We start from the raw sequence: 22,323 nt of genomic DNA on the forward strand, positions 1-22,323 counted from the left end.
TCGCAGTCTTCCCCCACAACACAGCCGGCTAACACGCACCTTTGATCTCGCCAGCCCCTTGCATGCCCTCCCTTCAAATGATCAGCTGTATTTCTGCCTTGTAGCTTTTTTTCCACTGCAGCATATTCCCTCTGGGTGATGGACTGCGTGGAGCATGCAAATGCTGACTGCAGGTTAGACTTCCAGGAACGTTCGTTTGGGAGCAGGTTGTGTTCTAGTTTCTCACCAAGTGCCTGGGAATGCACCTGAAAAGAGGAGTCAGCTGTTGAAATGTTATTACAGATTCATTAATAAGTTTGGATTAATTAATTCCAAGGCACGTTTCCAGCATTTTATTTATGAGCTGTATATTAAGGACCTCAGAGGTTTTAGTGGGGGAGTACCAGCGATAAAAGCAACACAGCCCAAGCTTACAGTCCGTGCGGTCTCTGTGTGACTGTCTCATAAAAGTGCTTCTATACGGGTGGGTTTGGGTTGGGGGTTTCTGTTGTTGGGATTGGGGGGGGGGGAGTAACCTGCTGTGTATTTGCAGGATACAAGGTGCTGGGTTTCAGTACCCATGGCAGGGTTAAGGATGTTGCAGGGTGGTTGCAATGGCAGGGTTTGCAACGTCCTTCGCTTAGACGGGAGGAGAACACAATTTCATCTGAATGTGGTGATCTGTGTGTCTGTGTGAGCTGGCCCAGCTGGCCCTAAAGCTGCACATCTACGTGCGTGTGCAGGGAGCCTTGTGTTAGCGCGATCTGGGAGGAACCCTGCGGAGCTGTGGCTGCAGTGCCCGCTTGGTTAAAGCACTCTGCTCACCCTTCTCAGTATTAATATTTTAGTAGCTGTGTGGCTTGTCCTTTCTAACTGGTGTTTGCTGCAATATTTGCAGCAGAGGAACTTCAATGAGTGCAAGAATAGTTACATTTCATTAAAATAATCCAGAATGCTATTCAACTGGTTCCAGTCATTTCAGAGGACAGTGTAACTGAGAGATTTAACAGCTTTCAGAAATGGTAACCCATTTTTGTTGCGTGCACCCTTCTTCAGAAGCAATTATTTATGGGTCAGGACATGCCTGTTTGACCCTTTAGAGCAGCCATTATGATTTCAAAACGGCATTTTGCTGATTTTTTTGTGGCAGAAGGAACAACTTCTGTGGCCAAGTGTTGAAATCAGGCCTGATCCAGAGAGGAAACGGAGCTTTCTGGCCTCACCATTGAGTCTGCTGCAACTTTACACCTGAGGATAAATGCCAAGCTTGAATCTTTTTATTGTGGGTTTTATACCTTTTCCTGAAAAACGTGTCCTTACTACAGGTCTGTCAGTAGGTTTTTTCAAAGGAGAAATGGTGCTACAAGACTCGTTACTTGGCAACTGAAATATTTTCCCACGATGATACTTTTCCTTTGCAAAGACAGCGGAGAGGGAGCTGCCTGTAACTCCGGGATGGCTCGGCGCTGCTGAAGCGTGGCCGTGGTGCCGTGCTGGGGTACCCCGCTGGGCTTCTGGAAAGCACGCTGTACCATCAGCCTGGGGTCAGAGGTCTTTCCCAGTTCATCCCATTGCAAATGAGCTCCTTGCTCAGGCTGCTTCAACGGCACCGAGAGGTAGCGGTTGCTCCAGAGCTCCCTTTTGTGTTCTCGGCAAGAGCAAAGCGTGCCACGGCAGCGCTGCTCACGAGGCTGGGACAGGCATTTGACCTTTTGCTGGGGATGTATGAACTTCTTTAGGAAGCGGCTACGAATATTCGCTGCGCACTCCCTATAGGTAATTAAGCGGTAACACTAATGCAGTCCTGCAGCAATTGCCAGGCTGTCATGTAGTCGTTGGTGCTGCGGTAAAAGGACAGAGCATAAACCAAGGAAAGTAGGGAAACAGGCTGGGAAATGAAGATACCAGGTTTTAGCACTGGCACTAGCAAGACTGGGAACAGCCTCCGCTGTCTGTAGCCTTCAGTCATGGCAGCGGAGTTTCGTCACATTTCTTTGCACTCGCTGCAGAGCTGTGATGCTGGGGAAAAAAAATTATCTTTAGCAAAATTAAGGGGGAGGAGGGGAGAACATGATTCTTCTCAGTGATTAAAGCCACAAGGAAATTTGCTCTCAGTTAGGAATTGTGTTATTGCTGTTTCAATGTAAAAGTCAGGTGTCAAAAATTATTTAATCTGTAATCAGCAGTGACAAAGAATTTAAAAACTCTATTTAAAAAAAAATACTTGATTAAATTGGATGGGTTTTTTTCCCCCAGAGGTTGGAATGGGATTTTTGGGTGCTTTCTTCCAAATAAAGTTTTTGTCCCATTCTATAAGGGAAGAAATTAAAATGGTCAGATCTTGAACAAACCTACAATTGTTGAGTGAATATTTCTGGCTGCTTTGCTTCCTTGAGGACAATAGATGTGGACGCTGTTGTCCATTCCTTTTTAATGGCAAATCCAACTAACATTGCCCTCCTTTTTTGAAATCCGCTTACCCAGATTGTAAACATCTTTTGTCAGAGAGGACAATGTGTGTCGGGAGGGAGATATACTGAGAAGTTTTCCTTGTGTTTGCTTTTACTTCAGAGTACATTGCAGGCAAAAAGGATCGCATTTATGTAAAGTCTATAGGCTCTGAGTCCAGGCTGAAATGTGTGTTCAGATTGCGTTGCCTTAATGCTGTTTAAGCAAAAAGAAGAATCATCCACCATCAGATTAATATTGATTAAATGTCACAAGGATTATGAAAGAAGCATACCGTATACTTACCAAACACTGAAATCAAGTTTAAAAGTGTGGCAGATTTATGTTTTATTTCCTAAGTGTCTTCCCCGGCCTTCACAACCTGATCCGTTTGAAGCTCACATAATATTCTACTTGATGAATTTCCACTGTGTATTCCTGCTTCAGGTGCTTCCCTGAGTTTCTTTGCAACTTTGCACCAGAATGCCAAGAAGAGCTTCAAAGGAATTCAGTGATGACATTGCTATCATTGAGCTGCAGAAAAAGTGTTGAGGGACCCCAAAACTAGTCGAGAAGGAAATACCTAGAGGTCAGCATAAGCTGCAGCAACCTTTCTTTGTATGTCTTTCTCAGTTTGGATGGGAGCCCTTCTGTTCTTTTCTGTTCTTACCTTTCTCAGACATTCAACCACTGAAGCTAGGCTGTTGAAGGTCGATGTGTGTCCACAGACACATCCATCACTAATGACCCACATGCTCATCTTAGAGCTTGTGGTTCATCTTATTGTTTGCAAGTTTTCTACCTTAAAAGCAAGCTCCGTTTGTGCCTTGGGACAATGAGTCAGATAACTGCTTCTCCTCCAGCCAGCAGAGCTGGGAGTGCTGGAGTCACAAGGAGTTCCCGGCTGGTCTCGCTCAACCACAGCCCAGTGCCGAAGGGCTGACTCACTCCCTGTGTGCGTACAGTGCCAAGACCAACATCGAAAAGCATCTAAACAAATTATATTACATTTTTATTATCATCACCTGCACGTGATTTCATTACATAGATTGCCCTTAAAAGAACAACTCCCCAACGCTTTGACAACGAAGGCAAGCAGATAGATAGACCTTTGCAATGAACTATTTTTATGGTATCCTAGAAAGAAACATGAATGAAGCTTTATGGCTTTTGTTCAGTGTGCTGGCTTAACCTAGCCAGGCTGTTATTGTTGGGCCCTGAAATGGAGCCCTTATTGATTTCAGATTTGATGGGATTCAAGGGGAGCAACAGCAATTGCTATGTTCATCCATTTAAAAGCATAAATTAAGGATGAATAAGGCTTTTAAAGCTAGGAATTAAAAGAAGCAGGCACAAATCATTTCTACCTGCATTGTATTGGATTTATTTCCTGGACATCTGTTTGCACAGACACCTTTCGGAGCCTGTCACATATTACCCTGATGAGACCTGCAGAGGAGAGAACCTTCTCAGATGGGTGTTTTCATTAACAAATTGCTGAATGTGTCCTGATCAATAACAGTGGGAATAGAGGTAGTTTATGGAGATCACCAGCACGCTGTACATTGCCTCTTGACTTCAGCTAGAAAAAAATCATAGCAGATCCTTCTCCTTCTCCCCTCATTTGCACAGTACTACGTTAAGGCAAAGCGCTGAAGAGCAGACACTGTTAAGCCAGCTTAATCACCAAGTTTGTCACAGGGCTCTCAGACTCCAATTTCATTATAAACCAGTGATACACAACACTAAAGGTGTACTGTGGGTCTGGAATTATTACTGAAAGAAAACAAAGAGTGGGAAAGAAATACGTTGTCTAGGACGAAAAGAAAAAGGAAAGTGGGGAATAACTAACTAGGTGCATCTGCACTTGAGCGGAAACCTGATTTCTCTCTTTCACGTTCTGTTCCCCCCCAAGTGCTGTTCAGCTGATTGCCACCTACCCTTGACAGCAGGAGCATCAATCATTAGTCTAAAAATACCTCTCATTGCATTGCATTTGAGCTCTTCTTCTCTCCCATCCAGCTGATAGCGGTAGAAGCCTCGAGCAAGTTTTGTGCAGAGTGATCAGTACCTTGCCACGGTGGCTGGAGCGCAGTGGGAGCAGGGACGGCCCTTGCCTTTGCACCAAGGAAGGTGCCAGGACAGTTCCGTGCAGCTCAGGTGCACGCAGGAAAAGCAAGAAGCAGCAGGGCACGCTGGGCTGTTGATGTCCACTTTCCTCTGGCTGGATTTGTCGCTGGTTAAGAAGATGCACGTTCCAGCTGCCGTTTCCTCTCTTCTTGGGGCATTTGTAACTCCTCTCTCCCCTGTGGAGTTGCTGGCATCCAGCCAGCGTTGAGCTCATGCCAGAGCCCTTGCCTTGGTGGGGTGTTAGTAATCTCTTGGTCTTTTCTCACAAAGCTCATGAGATTGATCGATCAGCTCCCCATTTGGAAGAAGAGGGTGAACGCTTCAGAAGGCACAGTTCCACAGGAGACTGGCAGACCGACATGCACACACAGAACATGATGCTTCTGCTTTGTTTCAATGTGAAACCAGGATTTAAAAACGCCTTGTTTTATGCGAAGTCTCGGATTCATGTTGTAGAGGAAGGTGATTGCCAGAAGCCCAGTGCGTTGGCTGGTTTTCTTGCTTTCCACGTTGGAAGCCATGAGGACAGGTTGCTCTGCAGCGAGGATGGACAGTGCCTTCCTGTGCAGGAGCTGGAGCTGTTCACGAGGTCCAACAGCCCAGTGGCACTGGAGGCTCCCGTGGCAGGTGCAGAATGGGAAGAGGGAGGTGAGAGGAGGTCTAGAAGCTGGGTGTTGCTCCAGCAACTCACTTGCAGTGGTCCAAACGGCAACCAGGCTTGTCTCCTGGATGTGGCAGTAGGCTTCTAAGAAACTACTAGTGCCACAGAAAATGCAAACTCTTATTTGGCAGAGCTGTCCTCATGCAGTCTTTCTTCTGAGTCTTAAAGAAGAAAAAGATACCAAAACAAATAAAAAAAAAAAAAAAAAAAAAAAAAAAAAAAAAAAAAAAAAAAAGATCCCCAAAGTTGACCTGTAAATGTTCCCTTGCCATAGGACTCTTGGCTTTTGTTCTTGCATGAAGTGAACACATATTGGGGTCTTTGACATTTGTGCTTCCACACCTTATAAACTGGAAGCGGGGGGGGGGGGGGGGGGCACGGAATCCCACTCTGAGTGAATCTTTATGGTGATTCAAAACATTTTAGGTAGATCCTGTCATATGCTTTATAAGTTCCTGACTGATGTGTGGAATTAAGTTATTGGGCAGAGAACCAGCTAATGGAAACACATTGATGAAATCATTTTTGAGGGACATTAAATGGAACTTAAAATAAAGCTGAAATGGCTTTATGGATTTTTCAGTCAAACTGTTTATGAACATTTATCGGTGGTAAATTACACGGTGTCAGAAGAGGGAATCAGTAGGTATGGCTTTTAATAGAAGTCGCTCTGATATAATACTGTGAGAAAGAATAATGTATCGCCTAGGGATGTACAGTATAGTATGTTTAAACACAAATTATATGATTGTTTTCTCCCAACTGTCTTTGGCTGTTTGCAGATAAGTTACCTTTAGCAGCAGCAGAGAGTCTTGTAAGATGGGAAAAAAAAATATTTTCAGTACTTTGCAATAAAATAGAAATTTTGTATTATACCTTTTTTCATGGTAGATAGCAAATGTTTTAATAACAGGTAATTTGGGAAGCAGAAGCTGTGTTGTACAATAATAAATTTAATTTAAGTTTCCTTTATACTCAGTAAAGAGAGAAGGGGGATATAGCAGCTTTGATTGAGAAGGGGGATTGTAGCAGCAAATTCTTGAACTCTTAGAGCTGTACATCAATATCATTTGCCAAAACCCATCATTCCTCAGAGGACAGTGAAAATAAGACTAGGGGAGTGCAAGACTAGAAGGCACTTTCTGGTCCTGCAGATCTTGTCTCCTGTTTTTGAGACGCCACATCTTATAGTCATGAATCTGTCAAATCTGTTACATTGTCTGTCCCAAGTAACTGAAAAGCTGCTCCCATTTTTCCTTCTCTTTTGGCTAGAAAACACTTACTTTTCTTCCCAAATATATTTGGGGCCAGTTTATTGCCGCTTGCTGTCATGCCAACATAGGCCTAGAGCCAGTAGTTCTTTTTCCTTCATGTTATTTATCCTCCTAATGTATTTATACACAGCATTTGTATCCTTCCTTAGCCATCATGCTGCTAAGCTAAAAAGCCAAGTCCTTCCAGTATTCTTTTGTAGGATGGACTTTTCCTCTTTGTGCAGTCATGGCTGTGTTTCCTCTCTGCACACTTTCCTCGCTGAGGATGAGCTGGGGGCTACATAATAGTTCAAGGATTCCTTGATGGTTCTTAAAATAATGTGATTTTTTTTTTTCCATGTTCCTGTTAGACTTGCCTCTTGCCTTTCGGTTTAACGTCACATTTGCCTTCCTTTTGGCCCTGTCCCACTGCCATGAATCATGAGTGGCACTCAAGCTTTGTCCAGGGGCGTTTCTGTCCTGGAAGCATCCGACACAGAGAAGAAATTTTTACTACTTTTCTAAGCACATGACCTTGGACTTTATATTTTATAATTTCATCCTCTCTCTCTTCTTCCGTTCCCTGAGGTCAAATATTTGTTTCTCCATGACATCCCAGTTCTCCTCTGCAGGGCCAGAATAGCCCAATTCATTGTCAACAGCACATTTCCCTCAAACTTCCCTTGTTTTTTTGCCAAACATGGATGCTATCACAGCCTGGCTGGGGACTTCCAGAGCGGCCAAGAGCCAGACCTTGACACAAATGTCCAGTTGCATTTGTCCAAAGCTGTTGTTTCCCTTGGGAGGCACTGCAGGAGCTGCCGCTCCCACCCTTCCGCATAGAGGAGAGGACTGGTGGGAGCGGGCACATTCCAAGTCTCTAAAATTTCCAGTAACACAGAAAGAAGAGGGTGGTTATTTACTGGTTTTCACAGTCCAAGTCAGAAGAAGCATCCAGTGAAATCATCAGGTTGAAACCAAAGGAAGAACTCCTCCGGAGTATTTTATTTATCTGTGAGCCCCCTGACACAGAGATGGGGACACTTAAAATGAAAATTAGGTGAGGCGAGGAAAGCTTATCAGTGTCTCTCCGGTGGCTGGGTGGCACTGCCAGCTCAAGGAGTCCCTCAGCTGCTGACAGCCAGAGTCAAGGGAGGGATGTCTCAGTCCCGGTCCCTCAGCATCCCCTCGTGGCTGACGTCCTACTCAGTGACAGGGACAGGTGGCCCTTTGGGAGATTTTGTGTTCTTCAAACAGAATCATAAGAAACGATATTGTCAAGGCAGGAAGCCTTATCAAGGCAAGTAGCGTTCACTTCTAACTTGTATCAAAGGAGAGAAGAAGAAGGATTTGGTAATCTCATTCCTGTTCCTAGTGCATAAGGGACTCTTTCGTGGATCTGGGAATGAAGGAGACAGGAAAAGAAGGTTTAAGAACTGTGTGTAGGGAAAGGAAATCAAGGAGGTGAAGGAAAGAACGGCAGGCTATTTTATTTTCAGCCTTCCTGAAAAGGCTGCATTGGAGTCTTCTCTGCCTTTGTTTCCAAAGATGGTTGCTGCATTTAAATTAAATGATGGAAGCCTACAAAACTCAAGTCGTTAGAAATACGCTGAAGTTTCTCCGTATCCTGCAGACATTTCTGGTTACGTGCAGATGGTTATTTTGGGGTTTGCATAACTTAAGTAGCTGCTCAAGTGTGTAAAAATGGATTAGAACTACCAGCGTAAAGTCACGATTTAAACAATACAGGTGGAAAGGGTGCAAGACTATCTGTGTGCACCTCTCCAGCTCCGCTTCCTCATCTTCCTCTGCTGCAAAGTCATTGTTCTGTTACACAGGTACGTGCAGGCTGCGTCTTTTGCTAAGTTTCATTGCAAAGCCGATAGCCAAGGCAATTGTGTGGATAAGCAGAGACTTAAATCATTTGCAAACTGTTGAGAGAGGACAGATCTGGTGATAATAACCTTCATGACTGGCAAGTTACAGCTGCTTTTGACAACTGGTAACGATGAAGGCTTATAGTAAAGTTAAGAGCTAAATATCTGTATTAATGCCATAGGATCAATTTCAATTCTCAAGTATAAGCCCTCAAACTTTAGACTGCTTTTATCATCTTTGAGATTACTTTGTTTTTCTCTAGGTTAAAAAGGAGGTGTGTTTTTTGACAAAGGTTAGAGCGCTTGTTTTCATTCTGATTTTTTTCTTTAACACAGTGGGACGGCTTGGTTAATTTATTTCAATGCAAAGAAAGTGCAGTCTTACTGAAGCCACAGGTGTTTCTCAGTTGTAGCAGAAGTTACAGAAGGATGTCGCATTAACATGTTTTACATCATCTCAGAAGCTTTTCTTATTCTGTAGTGGTGACTTCCAGACTGCACAGAGAGAACAATTATAATAGCACGTGTTAAGAGAGATCTCAAATATGTAAAAGGTGTCATCAGGATCTGTAGTTTGCACCAATAGCAGTATAAAAGAAAAACCAAAGGAAATAAAAAACTGCCACTGGTGCTCTTTGCATGCTGGCACTGAAATTGCTGTGATGACTACAGGTAATGAATGACTAATCATTCACAGGGTATCTGAACGCAAGACCACATGTCTAGATTTAAGAATAGAGGTCATACTTGCTCACTGGGTAGGCAGCTATATATTAGAGAACATGAACGTTAATTTTGAGTGCTCTGCTGTGTGTAAGGCAGTCAGTGTCGTTCTTAACTGTGTTTTAATTGGAAATTTCAATGGGAGCGAGAATATGATGTTCTGCAGCATAGAGCGCCAGTGACAGCACTTGGGGACACCTGTGTCCCAACAGGGTATTTTAAAAGTGGAATGGGTTCAGCAAAGAGCATTGAGAAATCCAGAAAATCTGCTTCACAGTGAATGATTCAGAAAGCCTGAGCTATTCAGAGAATCAGAAAAGGTTGAGGTCATTGGATCACTGCTGGTAACTATCTGCAGAAGGTGGAGAGTCTGCTCATGCAGGGCAAATTGGCTGGCACGTGAGGACACGAGAAGATTTAGTGGCTGAAAGCTGAAGTGAGACCAATTCAGATTAGATTAAGATTTTTTAATTAAAATAAATACTGGAAAGGCTTACCAGAGGATGGCACGGGCTGCCTTTGGCTTGAAACAGTGATATGGGGAGAGCACATCTTCTAGAGAGACGCAAGTGTGGCTCAGGCATAAATATGGACCAAATAGTGCAGGGATGGCCGGGTGAAGTGGCCCAGCCTGGGCTGTGCAGGTGGCCACAGAAGAGGACTGCAGTGGCCTGAAACTTAGGAAGGCTGTTTGTATTACCTAGCAGTTTACAGCTGGCGATCTGAAAACAGTCACCAAATGGGGACGGTGCTGCCTTCCCCACCATCTCTAAGAGCAGGGGAAAATGAGCAGAAGTTAAATGACTTCTGGGTCACACCTCAAACTGGTGGCTTGTCTGGGACTAGGGCAGGGTCTGCTGCCTGCTTGTGCTGCATTTCATGTGGTGGACACCTCCCTCCTTTTCCCCAGGCGGGAGCACAGCCTGACCAGTGAGACGTTTGCAGTGGTCGAGCCCAAATTTGGTTTTCTCCTTTGAGTATCTCTCAGAGCCCAGAAGAAAAAAAAAAAAAAAAGAAAAAGAAAAAAAAAAAAGCGCCATGACATGCATCCAGGTTCATTACTGAGGGACATAGCTGGATTAGATGCCTGGTGGCCATGGGGGTATCTTTTCCAAGCTCCCTGCATCAGTTGGGTCGACAAAGTTCCCACAGTCAGGGTGCAAGCAGCTGCTTTTACAGCCAGAAGTGCCGTTTACAGGCAAATCCCAGTTGTAATCAAAGCAACCGATTTCAGATGATCAAGGTCTGGCTTTTCCTGGGGACAGAAGGGATGTGTGCAAGAAAGAAATGGAGTCAGGCAATGGGTTAAATTGCACCTAGGTATGATTTGACAATCACTCCCCTGATAACAGCTTATAATGTTTACCATTTGTCTTCTGTTTTGTTTTGTGATTTCAGGAGCAGAAGGCACAGTGTTCCCTAAATCTATAGAAACTCCCAATGTCAGGGCAGACCCCTTCAAGGAACTAAGGTAAACTTTGGAATATGGTTTAACGGTAACTCAGTGGAGCCTTGTTGGATTTGTGTGTGCTGCTGGGCATCAGTTTTGCTTTTGCATAAAAGCTTGGGGATTCACTTCGGAAGGCATCACCAAGAGGATGCCTCGGAAGAGAAGGGACTGCCATGTTTACATATAATATGACCAAGCTAAAGGCAATCATGGGTAATGAGAGCATCGTTTCTCCTCTGTAACATGCTCTGTGTACCCTGGGCTTAGCATTTGAAAAAAAAAAAAAAAGAAATATTTTCCTGATTGTGCAGGGACATACTGAAGTCTGTGCTGAATCGCAGGGAGTAGCAGCAGGCAAAAGGACAATGCTCTCCAGCATTACCTGTCTTGCAGAAATGCAAACCCGCCCTGACCTACAACAGGGTCTAGCTGCACATGCATGTAGCTGCTGACAGGCGCAGAGATGCTGCTTACTGACAGCAGTACATCAGGAGGGTACAAACAGCACAGCTCCTGAGAACCAGCTTTGCCCTCAAGCTAATGCTGGGCATTATATTTATTTAAAAAATAAAAATAAAATAAAAAAAGTGTGCCACTACAGGTTACTTTGGATGACTAGTCTCTGAAAAGAGCCTTATCATGTGGCCTAATAAATTATTGACTGAATGTTCTGATATCTTCTGACCAAGAACGCTGAAGGGGTTTGCCATCAGTGCTTTAATTGTTGGCCCTTAGGAAAAGAGAGAGTGAGAAAAAAAGCTGGGAAAAAATCTCCAGAAGGACATCTTGTCCTTAGGTCTTGGGTTGCAGACTTTCCATTCCTGGAAACTGCCGGGGCTGAAGCAATCTTCAGGCAGCTGAAGCTGTGCACGAGCGCTGCAAATTTACTGCAGATGCACCAAGATGGGAGAGGACCTCTCATTAACTCTCTGTACTCTGATACGGGGGATAGTTATAGCCCAGCTAGATCACCGTGGAAGATAAAGAATATCCTGGCTACCTTCCCTTGGGTCTGTCTAGATCTTTCTGTTTCTCTCTGTAAACACTCTTAATTGTTCCCATTTTGCACTCCGGGGACCATATGTCAGGCAACCAGTGCAGTGGTGGTCTGATTCAGTTTGTTACAGAAGCCTGTTCTCTTCCTCCATGCAGTGACTTTAACCCTGCCTTATGGTTTTCCCAACCTCGGTATACGTCCTTTAAACAAAGAGGGTCTTTGCTCAGCCTGACATGCAGCTGCCAGGGCAGCGCTGGGGTCTGCAGTGGTGGGAGAAGCCCCAGGAGGGCAGGGAGCAGTGATGCACAGCACAGGTACCCTCTGTTTCTCCAGGCAAATGAAGCAGCGGGTGGGTGGGTTTGTAGGTGAGGTTCAGGTGACACAGGCTTTCTGACACAGCCCATATTTACTGACTTTTTTTTTTTTTGAGGGGGAGGGAGGGAAGAAACAAAACAAAGGCAAGATAATGGTTAAAATATCCAATAGCATCTAAGTAACTTACAAAACCAGGTCCCATTTTCAGCAGCGCAAAAGAGATGCAAGACGTAGGTCCGTGTGTGTGGTTACTTAGGACTTTTCTAAACATGGGAAGGGAATTTAATCCAAATAAGTGTAGGTTGTCATATTAGAGGGGACAAATGTGAATTAAAATGGCCTTAATCTGATTGAGTATGCGTCTGTTCTGAAGAGAATTAAGCTAAATGAAATTGAAATGAATTAATGGCAATACCTATGCAAGGGGTTGGTTCAGTATGTTTGATCTGCTTTAAATTCATGTTGTTATTTCACTTGTTTTATGTAGAGGGCTGTTAGATAACTGACTTCCTTTCAAATTAGTGGACTGGGTGGAAAAAATCCCGTAAAAATCTGGTGGGGTTTTATTCTTTTTCTTTTTTCTTAAGGGAAAATCACTCAATAGGATTTACCTTGGAAAAAAAAAAAAAAAGTCCCGTGGGGTCCCAAAACATTTTGTGTGCTTCTGAAAATTTTATCTTGGCAAAAATAAATGTTTTTTTCCATCGCCCTGAGAAGAAGAGAGGCAATGGCAGCACTGTGTAAAGAAAGCAAGGTTTCCCAAGAGCAAATGCTCTTTTTCCTCCCCAAACCAAGAACCATCCATCTCTCTCTCCTCTCCACGTGTTGGAGCACTGGCTGCTTCTTAGGTAAAATGGTGCCTTTTGGGTGCAGTACAGAGTTAATAGATAAAATAATCTTACTCTGGGGGGACATTTTTTGGTACCGTCCTATTTTGGTAGCAGAGTATGTTTGTAAGGTGTCCTTTTGGCCTATTCAAAAGGATTCTGCAGTGAAATGGGGCTGAATGAGGTGTCAGCCTGTGGGTCCCGAGCTGCCGTGCAGTGCTAGGGAGGCAGCGCTGTACACACGCACTCAGTAGCTGGCGTGATTCTGAAAGACCTTTTTCTATAATAAATAGTGCAGACTTTCTTTCCTCCTTTGGCTGAAGTTCTCGGGGTGGGAAAGTGCCCATTCAGCTCCTGTAGGCTGTCGCCAGGTACTACCGACCTCCATCACCCTTTCCAGACCAAATGGGTACCATTAGTTTGCTCTTTTCAGTACCGTACTGACTCCCGCTTTTTCATTAGGACGCTTCAAAATAAGGTGACAGTGGCTGTCACTGTCGGAAAGAGAGGAGTCCAACTGCTCCTGTCACCACTGGGAGTCAGACCGTCTGATGTCTTCTTTCCCTTCCTCCTCTCCTTAACAGACAGACCGATTTCCCCCGCAAGGCAGGCAGCAGCGCTATCATGCCCATCATCTCTCTTCCTTGCTTGCTTTTCCTCCCATCTCCCAAAGGCCTTCAGTCATGCCCATGTGTCACAAAGACTGACACGCTCCAAGCGACAGCACACACATTCTCAACAGACTTTCTGTCCCCGTTTAGCTGACGAATGGTCTTCAGTTCATGTAGCCTAATGCATTTATTATTAACCGGCCGCTCTACAAGGTGGTCACAGAAAAGCGTGGCCCTCTTTTCAGAGTGCCCTTTTTAAAACACTTCTGTCTGCAGTGATGTAGATGGGGAAAATTCAGGTGGCAATGTGGCCACAGCTTTCTCCTTGCATGCTAAGCCCATCACAAGGCAGCGAGAACTGGTTTGGTGCTTCTTTGAGCCAGGTCTGGGCTTTGCTGCTGAGTCTTCTCAGGAGGTGCTCTCCCGTGCTGCGGACTCACGTATCCTAAAACCATCCTACTCAGTACCAATTGTACTAGGAATGCCAGAGCTCCTAAATGTCTTGTTTATGTTTAGTGCAGGCTGTAGTTAATGGTTCATGTTTCCTCTTTGGGATCTAGAATATTCTTTAATAATGACCTAAGAACTAGCAATGATTGAAAGACTATTTGGTGTGCTTCTGTAAACATTTCCATGGTTTTACTTATGTAAAGTAATTTTAGACTCTTGAAAGTTTTGGTAGTTGTTCACTGGGTTCTAAACTGGTCAAAAACAGTAAAAAGGGAAGCAAACAAATTCAAATTATTTTCAAATTCTTGGAACATTTAATATTGCCGTTCAGTATCATCCCCAAAAAAAGTTTGGGAGGAGAGCTTGGGAGATTTGTTTGGACGTTGAAATATTTATACTCATCTGCATTGGCTTTGTTTGTTGCAAGTCAGTGTCTTTGACATATGATAATGTGATTGCCTGTGTAGATAAGTTGAATTCAGGATGACCTTTTCTCACTGGGATTATTTTAGTAGCACCCAAGTAGCTTGTCAATAGCCTGTCTCGAGAGCCTCTCCTTGACACTGGCAGGAATCACCTGCCTTTCTCTATTTATCTTCTTTCAAAAGGCAAATACACGCCAAGGAGGCTAACAGAAGTTGTCCGACAAACACAAGATCAGCACTCTTCCGAGGTGAGGGATAAAGTCTAGCCTAACCAATGAGCAAGGGAAAAGGGAAGTAGTTAGAGGGGAGGGAATTAAAAAGTGGGTGATCCCAATATAAGAAAAAATACCAGGAGGATATGGTTCAGCTGCTAAGTGCTGGGAGCTGGGAGGGTGTACGCCGGAGGGGTGCCGTGTTAGAGCATCCGTCCTGGTCCTGAGGCTCAGAGCTACGCAAGTACCTCCCCGGTGTCCAGGGCATCCTGGGCAGGGGCACCCAGAGCATGGAAACCTGGTTTAGGGCATTTCTGTCCCCAGAGTTAAATAAAAAGAAATCAGACAGCATGAAATTCACGCCACAAGGGGCAAGCACACACCTGGAATTCATCCACAATTATTGTGGGTTAAAAATGCAGTAAACCGCTCATCCAAGGCCAGGAAACCAAGGGATGACTGTTTTTCCTGTACTGCACAAATATAGTTAAGGGAGAATTAATCCCTTGGGCTTGAAGGGGTAATTTTTGACCAAAGTTAATTATGAAGCACTGGAAGTACCAAATGGCAGATGAAATGTACTAGCAGCTTGATTTTATTAGTGCAATTTTACCTTACCGTGTACAGTACTGAACTATCCAAATAGTCCAAGTGAGACCTATTGTAACAAAAAGCAATTTAAATACAGTGCTCAGCTAATGTAACAATACTCATTTTGCAAAACAATAATTCTTATCAAATTAAGGTTTCTCTCAGCTGTGTTTCACAAGGCAGCAGAGACATTTTCAGTAAGTACAAACACAAATAATGTTTCTGTCTAAACCCCATTACATTAATAAAGATTAAGGGAACAAAAAAATGGAGGAAATGCAAAAAAATGAATGGTATGAAAGAGGAAGTAATTGGTAAGAAATGGAAATAATTTGTAAAGACTAGTGTGTGATACTGAACCACTGTTCATTCTACAGCAAACGCTTTGGGATCCCTGTGAGGTGTCAGCAAGGGGAAAATGGCCAGTGTAGCCCTGTATCTAGCTGGTGTCATTTTCTGATTGATTTACCAGAAAGGATGAAATTATTTCTCTGTTATACCAGTGCAATCCAAATAATTTCGCTAGTCCTACCAGTTCAAAAGACAACAGACTTTTGCCTTGGGATGAGCTTTGCTTTCTGCATAGTAACAAATATAACTTTTTTCATACGGTTTTATATGACCATCTCCACTAAAGTCAACACATACCTATTAGTGTACAACTGAAACGGAAGAACACAGGTTCCTGGTTTCTAAATTACAGCTAATTTAAGTGGACTTTGATGAGTTTCTTTAAAATGGCAGAGGTCCTCGTCACTCTTCATTTTCTAACCTAGGAGACCACGTCTGCTCTAACAACTTCCCTGTGACAGCTAAGGCTTCCTGAAATGCTTGCTGTTGGGGGAAGCTTTCTGGGAGCAGAATTCACGGTGATTTCACAGCCGCAGCCACTCTGCTGTAGCCTTCCCTCCTGTTGACATCCCTTCAAAGCTGCTGCCTGTTAATTGCCTCTATTATAGAAGACAAGCCCCAGCCCTCCCACATCAAAGGTGGTCTTTCCATAGGCTTCTTTGGGGCAGTGTATTAAGATCTATTTATACCGTTGGATTTAAGGCTTGGAGTTAAGGAGGCAGTTGATTGCTGGGGCTTTCCATCTCTTAAAATACTTCTATTGCAAAAAGGGGGAGAGGGGGTTGCTGTTCCCTCTCGTTACCCAGCAGATCTTCTCTTAATGGCCTTCATCTCATTCACACCCAGCACCAGAAAGGCAGGATCTAGCTCTTAGTGTCCTTTCCTTAACTGTTTTTAGCAGGTGAAGCCCAGATTTGGATGAGATGCTCAGGAGGCACAGGCCTGGGAGATGGCAGAGGTGTTGACAGAGCTTTGCTGATTTATCCCGGCTGGATAAATCATGGCCCTGCCCCGTTCACAGTGCTGCTAACGGCGTCTGTCCATCGACAGGCAGAGCCTCTTCAAAGAGGGCTAATGGATGGTGAAAGCAGGCCTGGCAGGAAGGGGACCTTGGCATGAAGGTGTTCTGAACACAGTGTATTGCTGAAATAAAAACGGAGATTGGTTCAAGCCAGAGGAAACAGGCAGAGCAGTCGGAACTGGTGGTGGAGCCGTCAGAACTGGTGGTGGAAGCAGTCAGAACTGGTGGTGGAGCAGTCAGAAGTGGTGGTGGAGCAGTCAGAACTGGTGGTGGAGCCGTCAGAACTGGTGGTGGAGCCGTCAGAACTGGTGGTGGAGCAGTCAGAACTGGTGGTGGAGCAGTCGGAACTGGTGGTGGGAGCAGTCGGAACTGGTGGTGGAAGCAGTCAGAACTGGTGGTGGAAGCAGTCAGAACTGGTGGTGGAGCAGTCAGAACTGGTGGTGGAAGCAGTCAGAACTGGTGGTGGAGCAGTCAGAACTGGTGGTGGAAGCAGTCAGAACTGGTGGTGGAGCCGTCAGAACTGGTGGTGGAGCAGTCAGAACTGGTGGTGGAAGCAGTCAGAACTGGTGGTGGAAGCAGTCAGAACTGGTGGTGGAGCAGTCAGAACTGGTGGTGGAGCAGTCAGAACTGGTGGTGGAAGCAGTCAGAACTGGTGGTGGAGCAGTCAGAACTGGTGGTGGAGCAGTCAGAACTGGTGGTGGAAGCAGTCAGAACTGGTGGTGGAAGCAGTCAGAACTGGTGGTGGAGCAGTCAGAACTGGTGGTGGAGCCGTCAGAACTGGTGGTGGAGCAGTCAGAACTGGTGGTGGAAGCAGTCAGAACTGGTGGTGGAAGCAGTCAGAACTGGTGGTGGAGCAGTCAGAACTGGTGGTGGAGCAGTCAGAACTGGTGGTGGAGCAGTCAGAACTGGTGGTGGAGCAGCCTGCCGTGGGGCACGGGGCTCTCCCCGGGTGTGCTTGTGTCCCCTGTGCTGCGGGGACCCGTGGGTGCCGGGGTGGTGCTTGTTCCACCAGAGCGGCGTGGCCTCCATGTGGAAACAGGAGTGGGAGTAAGGGAGTCATGGGCAGATTTCTAAAGGAGATCGCTGCCAAATGTCACAGCTTATGGGATAGAGCGCAGTGGAAGTACCCCTCTCATTTGTGGTTGGCGGGATGATACACAAGGCTCCTCTTCTTCTGTATGTAATTAAGCAGCCTAATTGCAGCTGGAGCGATGGCTCCAGACAGGGACCACTTTAACTTTTCCTGGGCCCTGAATAAAATACAACAGCCTGTTTTATTATTCTCTTTCTGCATTTATTCTGTAGGGGTTCCCTAATGCAAACAAAGCTTTTTTCTGGGAGATATTAATCGTCAATCCTGACTGTTATCTCAGATTGAATTATCTTCGATACAAGATCTGTATCCTGCCTCGGTGCATCGCGCCAGGATTGTCATTAGCTTTCAACAGCAGAATGTCGCTTGCTCCGTAATCGGAGCATTCATCTAACCTTCGAGTGCTGTTCACAAAGGTGTTTGAGCCAGAAGTCCTCTGGGACTGGGGAGAAACCCTATCGGTGTGACCAATCGGTACCGTCAGACATGCATCTGTATCCATTTGAATAACAAAAATGTGAGCTTTTTGGCTTTTTTTAACTCTCTGTGCAGCCCGCCGCTAACCTTGAGTAGGAAATAGATGCTAAGAAATGCGAGGTCTTAAAAATGTGAGTTATAGCCATTTCACACTCCATGGCAGACTCACACTGGTGAAATGGCTTAATACTTAATTACAATGCTTGTCCTTCTCTCAAGTGCAGATGACATTCCTCAGATAGATTTTGCAATGACATCTGTGGAAACAAGTTGCAAAACTAATTAGTTATTCATATAATACAGAATATTGACTATGCGCTGACTGAAAGGATGTGGTGACACAACATGATGTATCTGTCTGGTAGGTTAGTCTGCTCCCTGAGGTGGTATTTTTTGTAAGCTCTTAGAGAAAATGATGAAAATACCGTTTAGCCTCTAGAGTGCAGATGTTTATAGAAAATGTTGCCTTTCATTTAGATTTTGATAATGATTTTGATAATGATTAAGGAGAGCTACCATGTTCTGGAGGCACATACCTCACTGGTTGTGCCCTGGGAGAAATACCTGGTTTAGAGGCATTAAGGACCACTTTTGGGGTGTCAACCGTAGCAGGATCTGCAGGTTATTGACTAAGTGCAGCCATAAGCATCCTAAAAGCAATCATTAGGCAGCTACCCAGAGAGAGGGGCAGGCAAACCAGCATTTGTTTCAGTGCGAGTTGGGCAACACGTTTGCCATGCAGCGGCGTCTGGCTGGTGCTGCTGTTACGTGGGGCAGCTGGGAGATGCTGCATCATGGATCGGTTGGTGTGCGGATCTGGGATTCAGCGTTTGTAATGCTCTGAGAGAGACTCAGAAATTATTGTTTTATTGTAACATTTCTACTTGAGATAGAGCTGTTTGTACCAAGGATATTGAGCCCGAAATACAGAAGTAAATAGAAAGGGGGCAAGGAAAGCACCTTACCCACCTATCGCTGTTATCCCAATCCTTTGCAAATACTGTGATATTTAGGATGTAATCATCTTCAGAATGACTGAATTTTGAGAAGAGAAGATTTTCCTTTGAACACTGTTCTTATCTTAAAGAAATGAGAGGAATGTAATCCACTGAGCACCGTGTTTGCTTTTGGGTAGAAAAATACACTGTTTTCTTGAATATTTCTCTCTATCCCTTTATACTTCTCTCCAGCTGTGTATCTCACATTTCTAAAACCCAAACTGAAGAGCAAAGCAGGCAAAATAATCTTTGCCTTACTCAGCACTTGGTACCTGCTTTTAAGAAAGGACCTGTGCAGAGCCCAGCACGGGAACCGCAGCCGGGGTTTCGCCTGCGGCAGAGCAGCGCTTCCAAACCAGCTTCCTTAAAACCAAGCGTTTAACATGGACTTCTCGTTAACCTGGTGCAGAATAGGGAAGGACAGTTCAGACGCTTTGCTGCCCCAGTGAGGAGTTCCTCGGGGTTTTGTTTCCTACTGGCGTTCTGCTGATGCCGGAGGGTTTGGCTGTATCAAGGCAATAATACTTATTATTTAGTGTGAGTGAGGTGCTTGGAGCTATGCAAGTCCCCTGTGATTGAAAAGGACACTTTTACAAATACAGTAATTGTACTTTAGTCTGGAGTCTGGAATCAATAGCTGTTGCATAACCCGATTAGGGAAAGGAGGGAAATGCGTCCATAACTATAATGGCATCTCTTTGAAAGCAGTGTTCTGTATACTTACTAAGAAAAATCATAAATATTCACTGTGCCTACAGAATCTTTATTCTGAATTTTGTTTCATGTGGAATAGAGTTGTTTTCTCTAGGCCAAACAGGAGTAGCTATGTCGTTTCCTCATGTCTTGAATTGATTTTTATTTTTTTTTTAAAATGTGCGGTGGCTGCTGCTGCTCTACTCCTCATGTGTATTTTGCAGTAGGGATTTATCTCATGGGTTATTGTGGCACCTGAGGCTATTTTGAATAATAATGGTTTCCAACCAAATAGCTTTGCTGAGTTCATAACAAAGGAATTTCCATTCCCTGCTCTGGAATGGTGTTTGGACCTCGGCGCTGCCTCTCCATGCAGAGGCAGCGTGTGGCTCATGAGAACCCCTTTCTAAACGTGACTCCTCAGTCCAGCCTGCGTCCCGCTTTGGGGACCCCTGCACAACACATAGTTGCTCCCCTGGTCTCTACTTCATCTAGAATGATAATAACATCTTATTAGTGTGAGCATTAGCTGTGTGCTGCCGGGCGCTTTCTGGGCTCAGCAGCGAGGAGGCTCAGCAGCGCTGGGCTGGAGATGGCCGGTGACCCATCCTGCACCTTGTGCATGCTCTTGTCCTGTGAAGGAAGGAAATGGAAATGCAGAAGCTACTTGTGCAGGCAGAAGCTGGCAGGTCATTCCTCTTTCTCTTCTCTGCCTTAATAAAGCTAAGAGCCCATGGACTTCGCTGCCTCGTCCCCAGATTCCGCTGACACTCCTGAAGCTGGTGGTCCCCTGCTCTGGTTCCCAGCTGAGTTGGCATTGGAGCGACTCACTGAAAAAGCAGCATTTTTTTGAAGCCACGCATGAGAAAGTACCGTATTAAAGGTGGAGCATTGCTGGTTTGAAAGGCAAGGTGGCAGCCACCGTTCCATCCGTCAGCAGAGGTGGCTGCTATACATCCCGCAATACATACGCACGGCTTTGCTGGCAAGCCAAGTAACGCCGTGTTTTACTTCAGCTGCACAGGGACGTTGTGTCCTCGGGCAGGGGAAGCCAAACTTATAAGCAAGTGTTTCCCACAGTGTTTGTGTGGCTTTGGGGCCATGCAGGAGACGAGGAAGCAGAAACGTGATTGCAACGGAGTAATAACCAAAAAGCAGGTGAGTGACTCCAAGGAAGCCTGGAAAACACATTCAGAAATCCAGCTGGATTCTCCAGAGAGGAGCGAATTTCCCAGGGTGCGGGCAGTAGCTGCAGAAGGAGAGGAGCTTTTCTCGGGTTAGGCTGACAGAAATGGGTGTTGGGCTCTCGGGACCCTCCTGGCAGCTGTTTCGCCAGCTGAAATTCAGCTGCAATTCTCTGTTGACCTCGGTTCGTGAGTTACCTCTTGCTTTTCACGATACGCAAAGAAAAACACGTTCTCTCCCTCTTTGCCTGGTTTCGTGTCATTAAGGACGGTTGTGAGAAGGCTGGCTGAGGACGTGGGATAAAGAGACACAGGGGAATCAAGCAAGAAAGTAAACCGACACCACCACCCCCCCAACTTGGGCCATCAAGGATCATAAAAGAGATTGTAAAGCAGGGGAGAAATGGCCTCCTGGTGAGCTGGAGAACAGCTGAGAGGGCTGGATAATGAGGGGATGTGCTGCTGTAAGGAGATGTTCCCTGCCAGTGAACTCAGGGAAAATCTACTTATATTTGGTATAATAAGGGCAAAAAGCAAGACACAAAGGGTTTATGCTGCTAGTGCTGAACTGCGTGGCAGTGATAAAAATATGTCATGTCCTGTCCACTTCCTTAAGTATTAACATTTTAAAAGACAGAGAAAGAAGTAAAGTAAAATGTCAATTTAATTTTTTTTATTAAGGATTTGGTGTCTTAACTTTAATGAAGGAGTAATAAATATAAATGGATATTAATGGGAGGTTATTAGAGCTGTTCGTTTTGATAGAAAATATGCAGTATCTTCTCATGCAATGCCAGAGGTTAAACATTATTATTGCTTCTTAAGGTTTCCGAAATTAAATTCTCTCTCTTATGAGCCATAAGGTATGATTGAAAATGTGCGCATGTGAAATGTTTTGTAATAAATTCATATTGCTATAAAAGTCTCTTTAGAAAAACAGGGTATCTTACAAGAATCAGCTGAGGAGCTCTGTCTAAAGATGGAAGCTTTTTTTTACAAACCTGAAGAATCTCATTTTGGATACTCGGGTGCTGCCAGAAGGATCACCTGGAAAGCACCAAGAAACCTGCGAAAAGGTCTTGAGCTTTCAGCCAGGGGTTGAAACCCAGAGTTCCCTGGCTTAAAAACTACTAGGCTTTAACAGGCTTTTTTTCTGGTTTATACACTTCTAACTAATTACAGAAATTGTGTTTCTGACTGTTTTAGGGTACAGGCCTTCGTAATTGCTGTTCATTTCTATCTAAAACCTCCGAACCTCTCAATACCAGGTAATCAGTTCTTGTTCCCCTGGGGCAGAAGGAGCGATGCTGGGAGCACGGTAGAAAGTGCCAGTCCCATCCATACGGTGCCAGGAGATTTGGGCAGTGCAATTCTGCTCCTCACCAAATCCACACCTTTAGGTGTAATATCATACTGCAGGCATCGGCTTAATTCTCTAGTACTTTTTGAAGTACAGAAGCTTTGGTAACGCGGGAATACCGCTGCGGTTTTGGTGTTTAGTATGAATAGGCTAAATCCTGTAGGCAACGTTTTGCCTTCATTCAAAAAAAGTTCCCG

General features: G+C 44.8%; 1 protein-coding gene across 2 annotated transcripts in view; it reads left to right on the forward strand.

Moving 5' to 3' along the window:
• Positions 1-22,323, forward strand: part of SGCD (sarcoglycan delta) — a 341,209-nt gene that overhangs the window by 296,857 nt on the left and 22,029 nt on the right. For both annotated transcript variants that reach the window (XM_040604641.1, XM_040604642.1), the window contains one exon: positions 10,470-10,542. In XM_040604641.1, the coding sequence (XP_040460575.1) occupies positions 10,470-10,542 (73 nt within the window). The remainder of the gene's footprint in view (positions 1-10,469; positions 10,543-22,323) is intronic.

This window comes from Falco naumanni, chromosome 8 (genome assembly GCF_017639655.2).
Source record: "Falco naumanni isolate bFalNau1 chromosome 8, bFalNau1.pat, whole genome shotgun sequence".
Lineage (NCBI taxonomy): Eukaryota > Metazoa > Chordata > Aves > Falconiformes > Falconidae > Falco > Falco naumanni.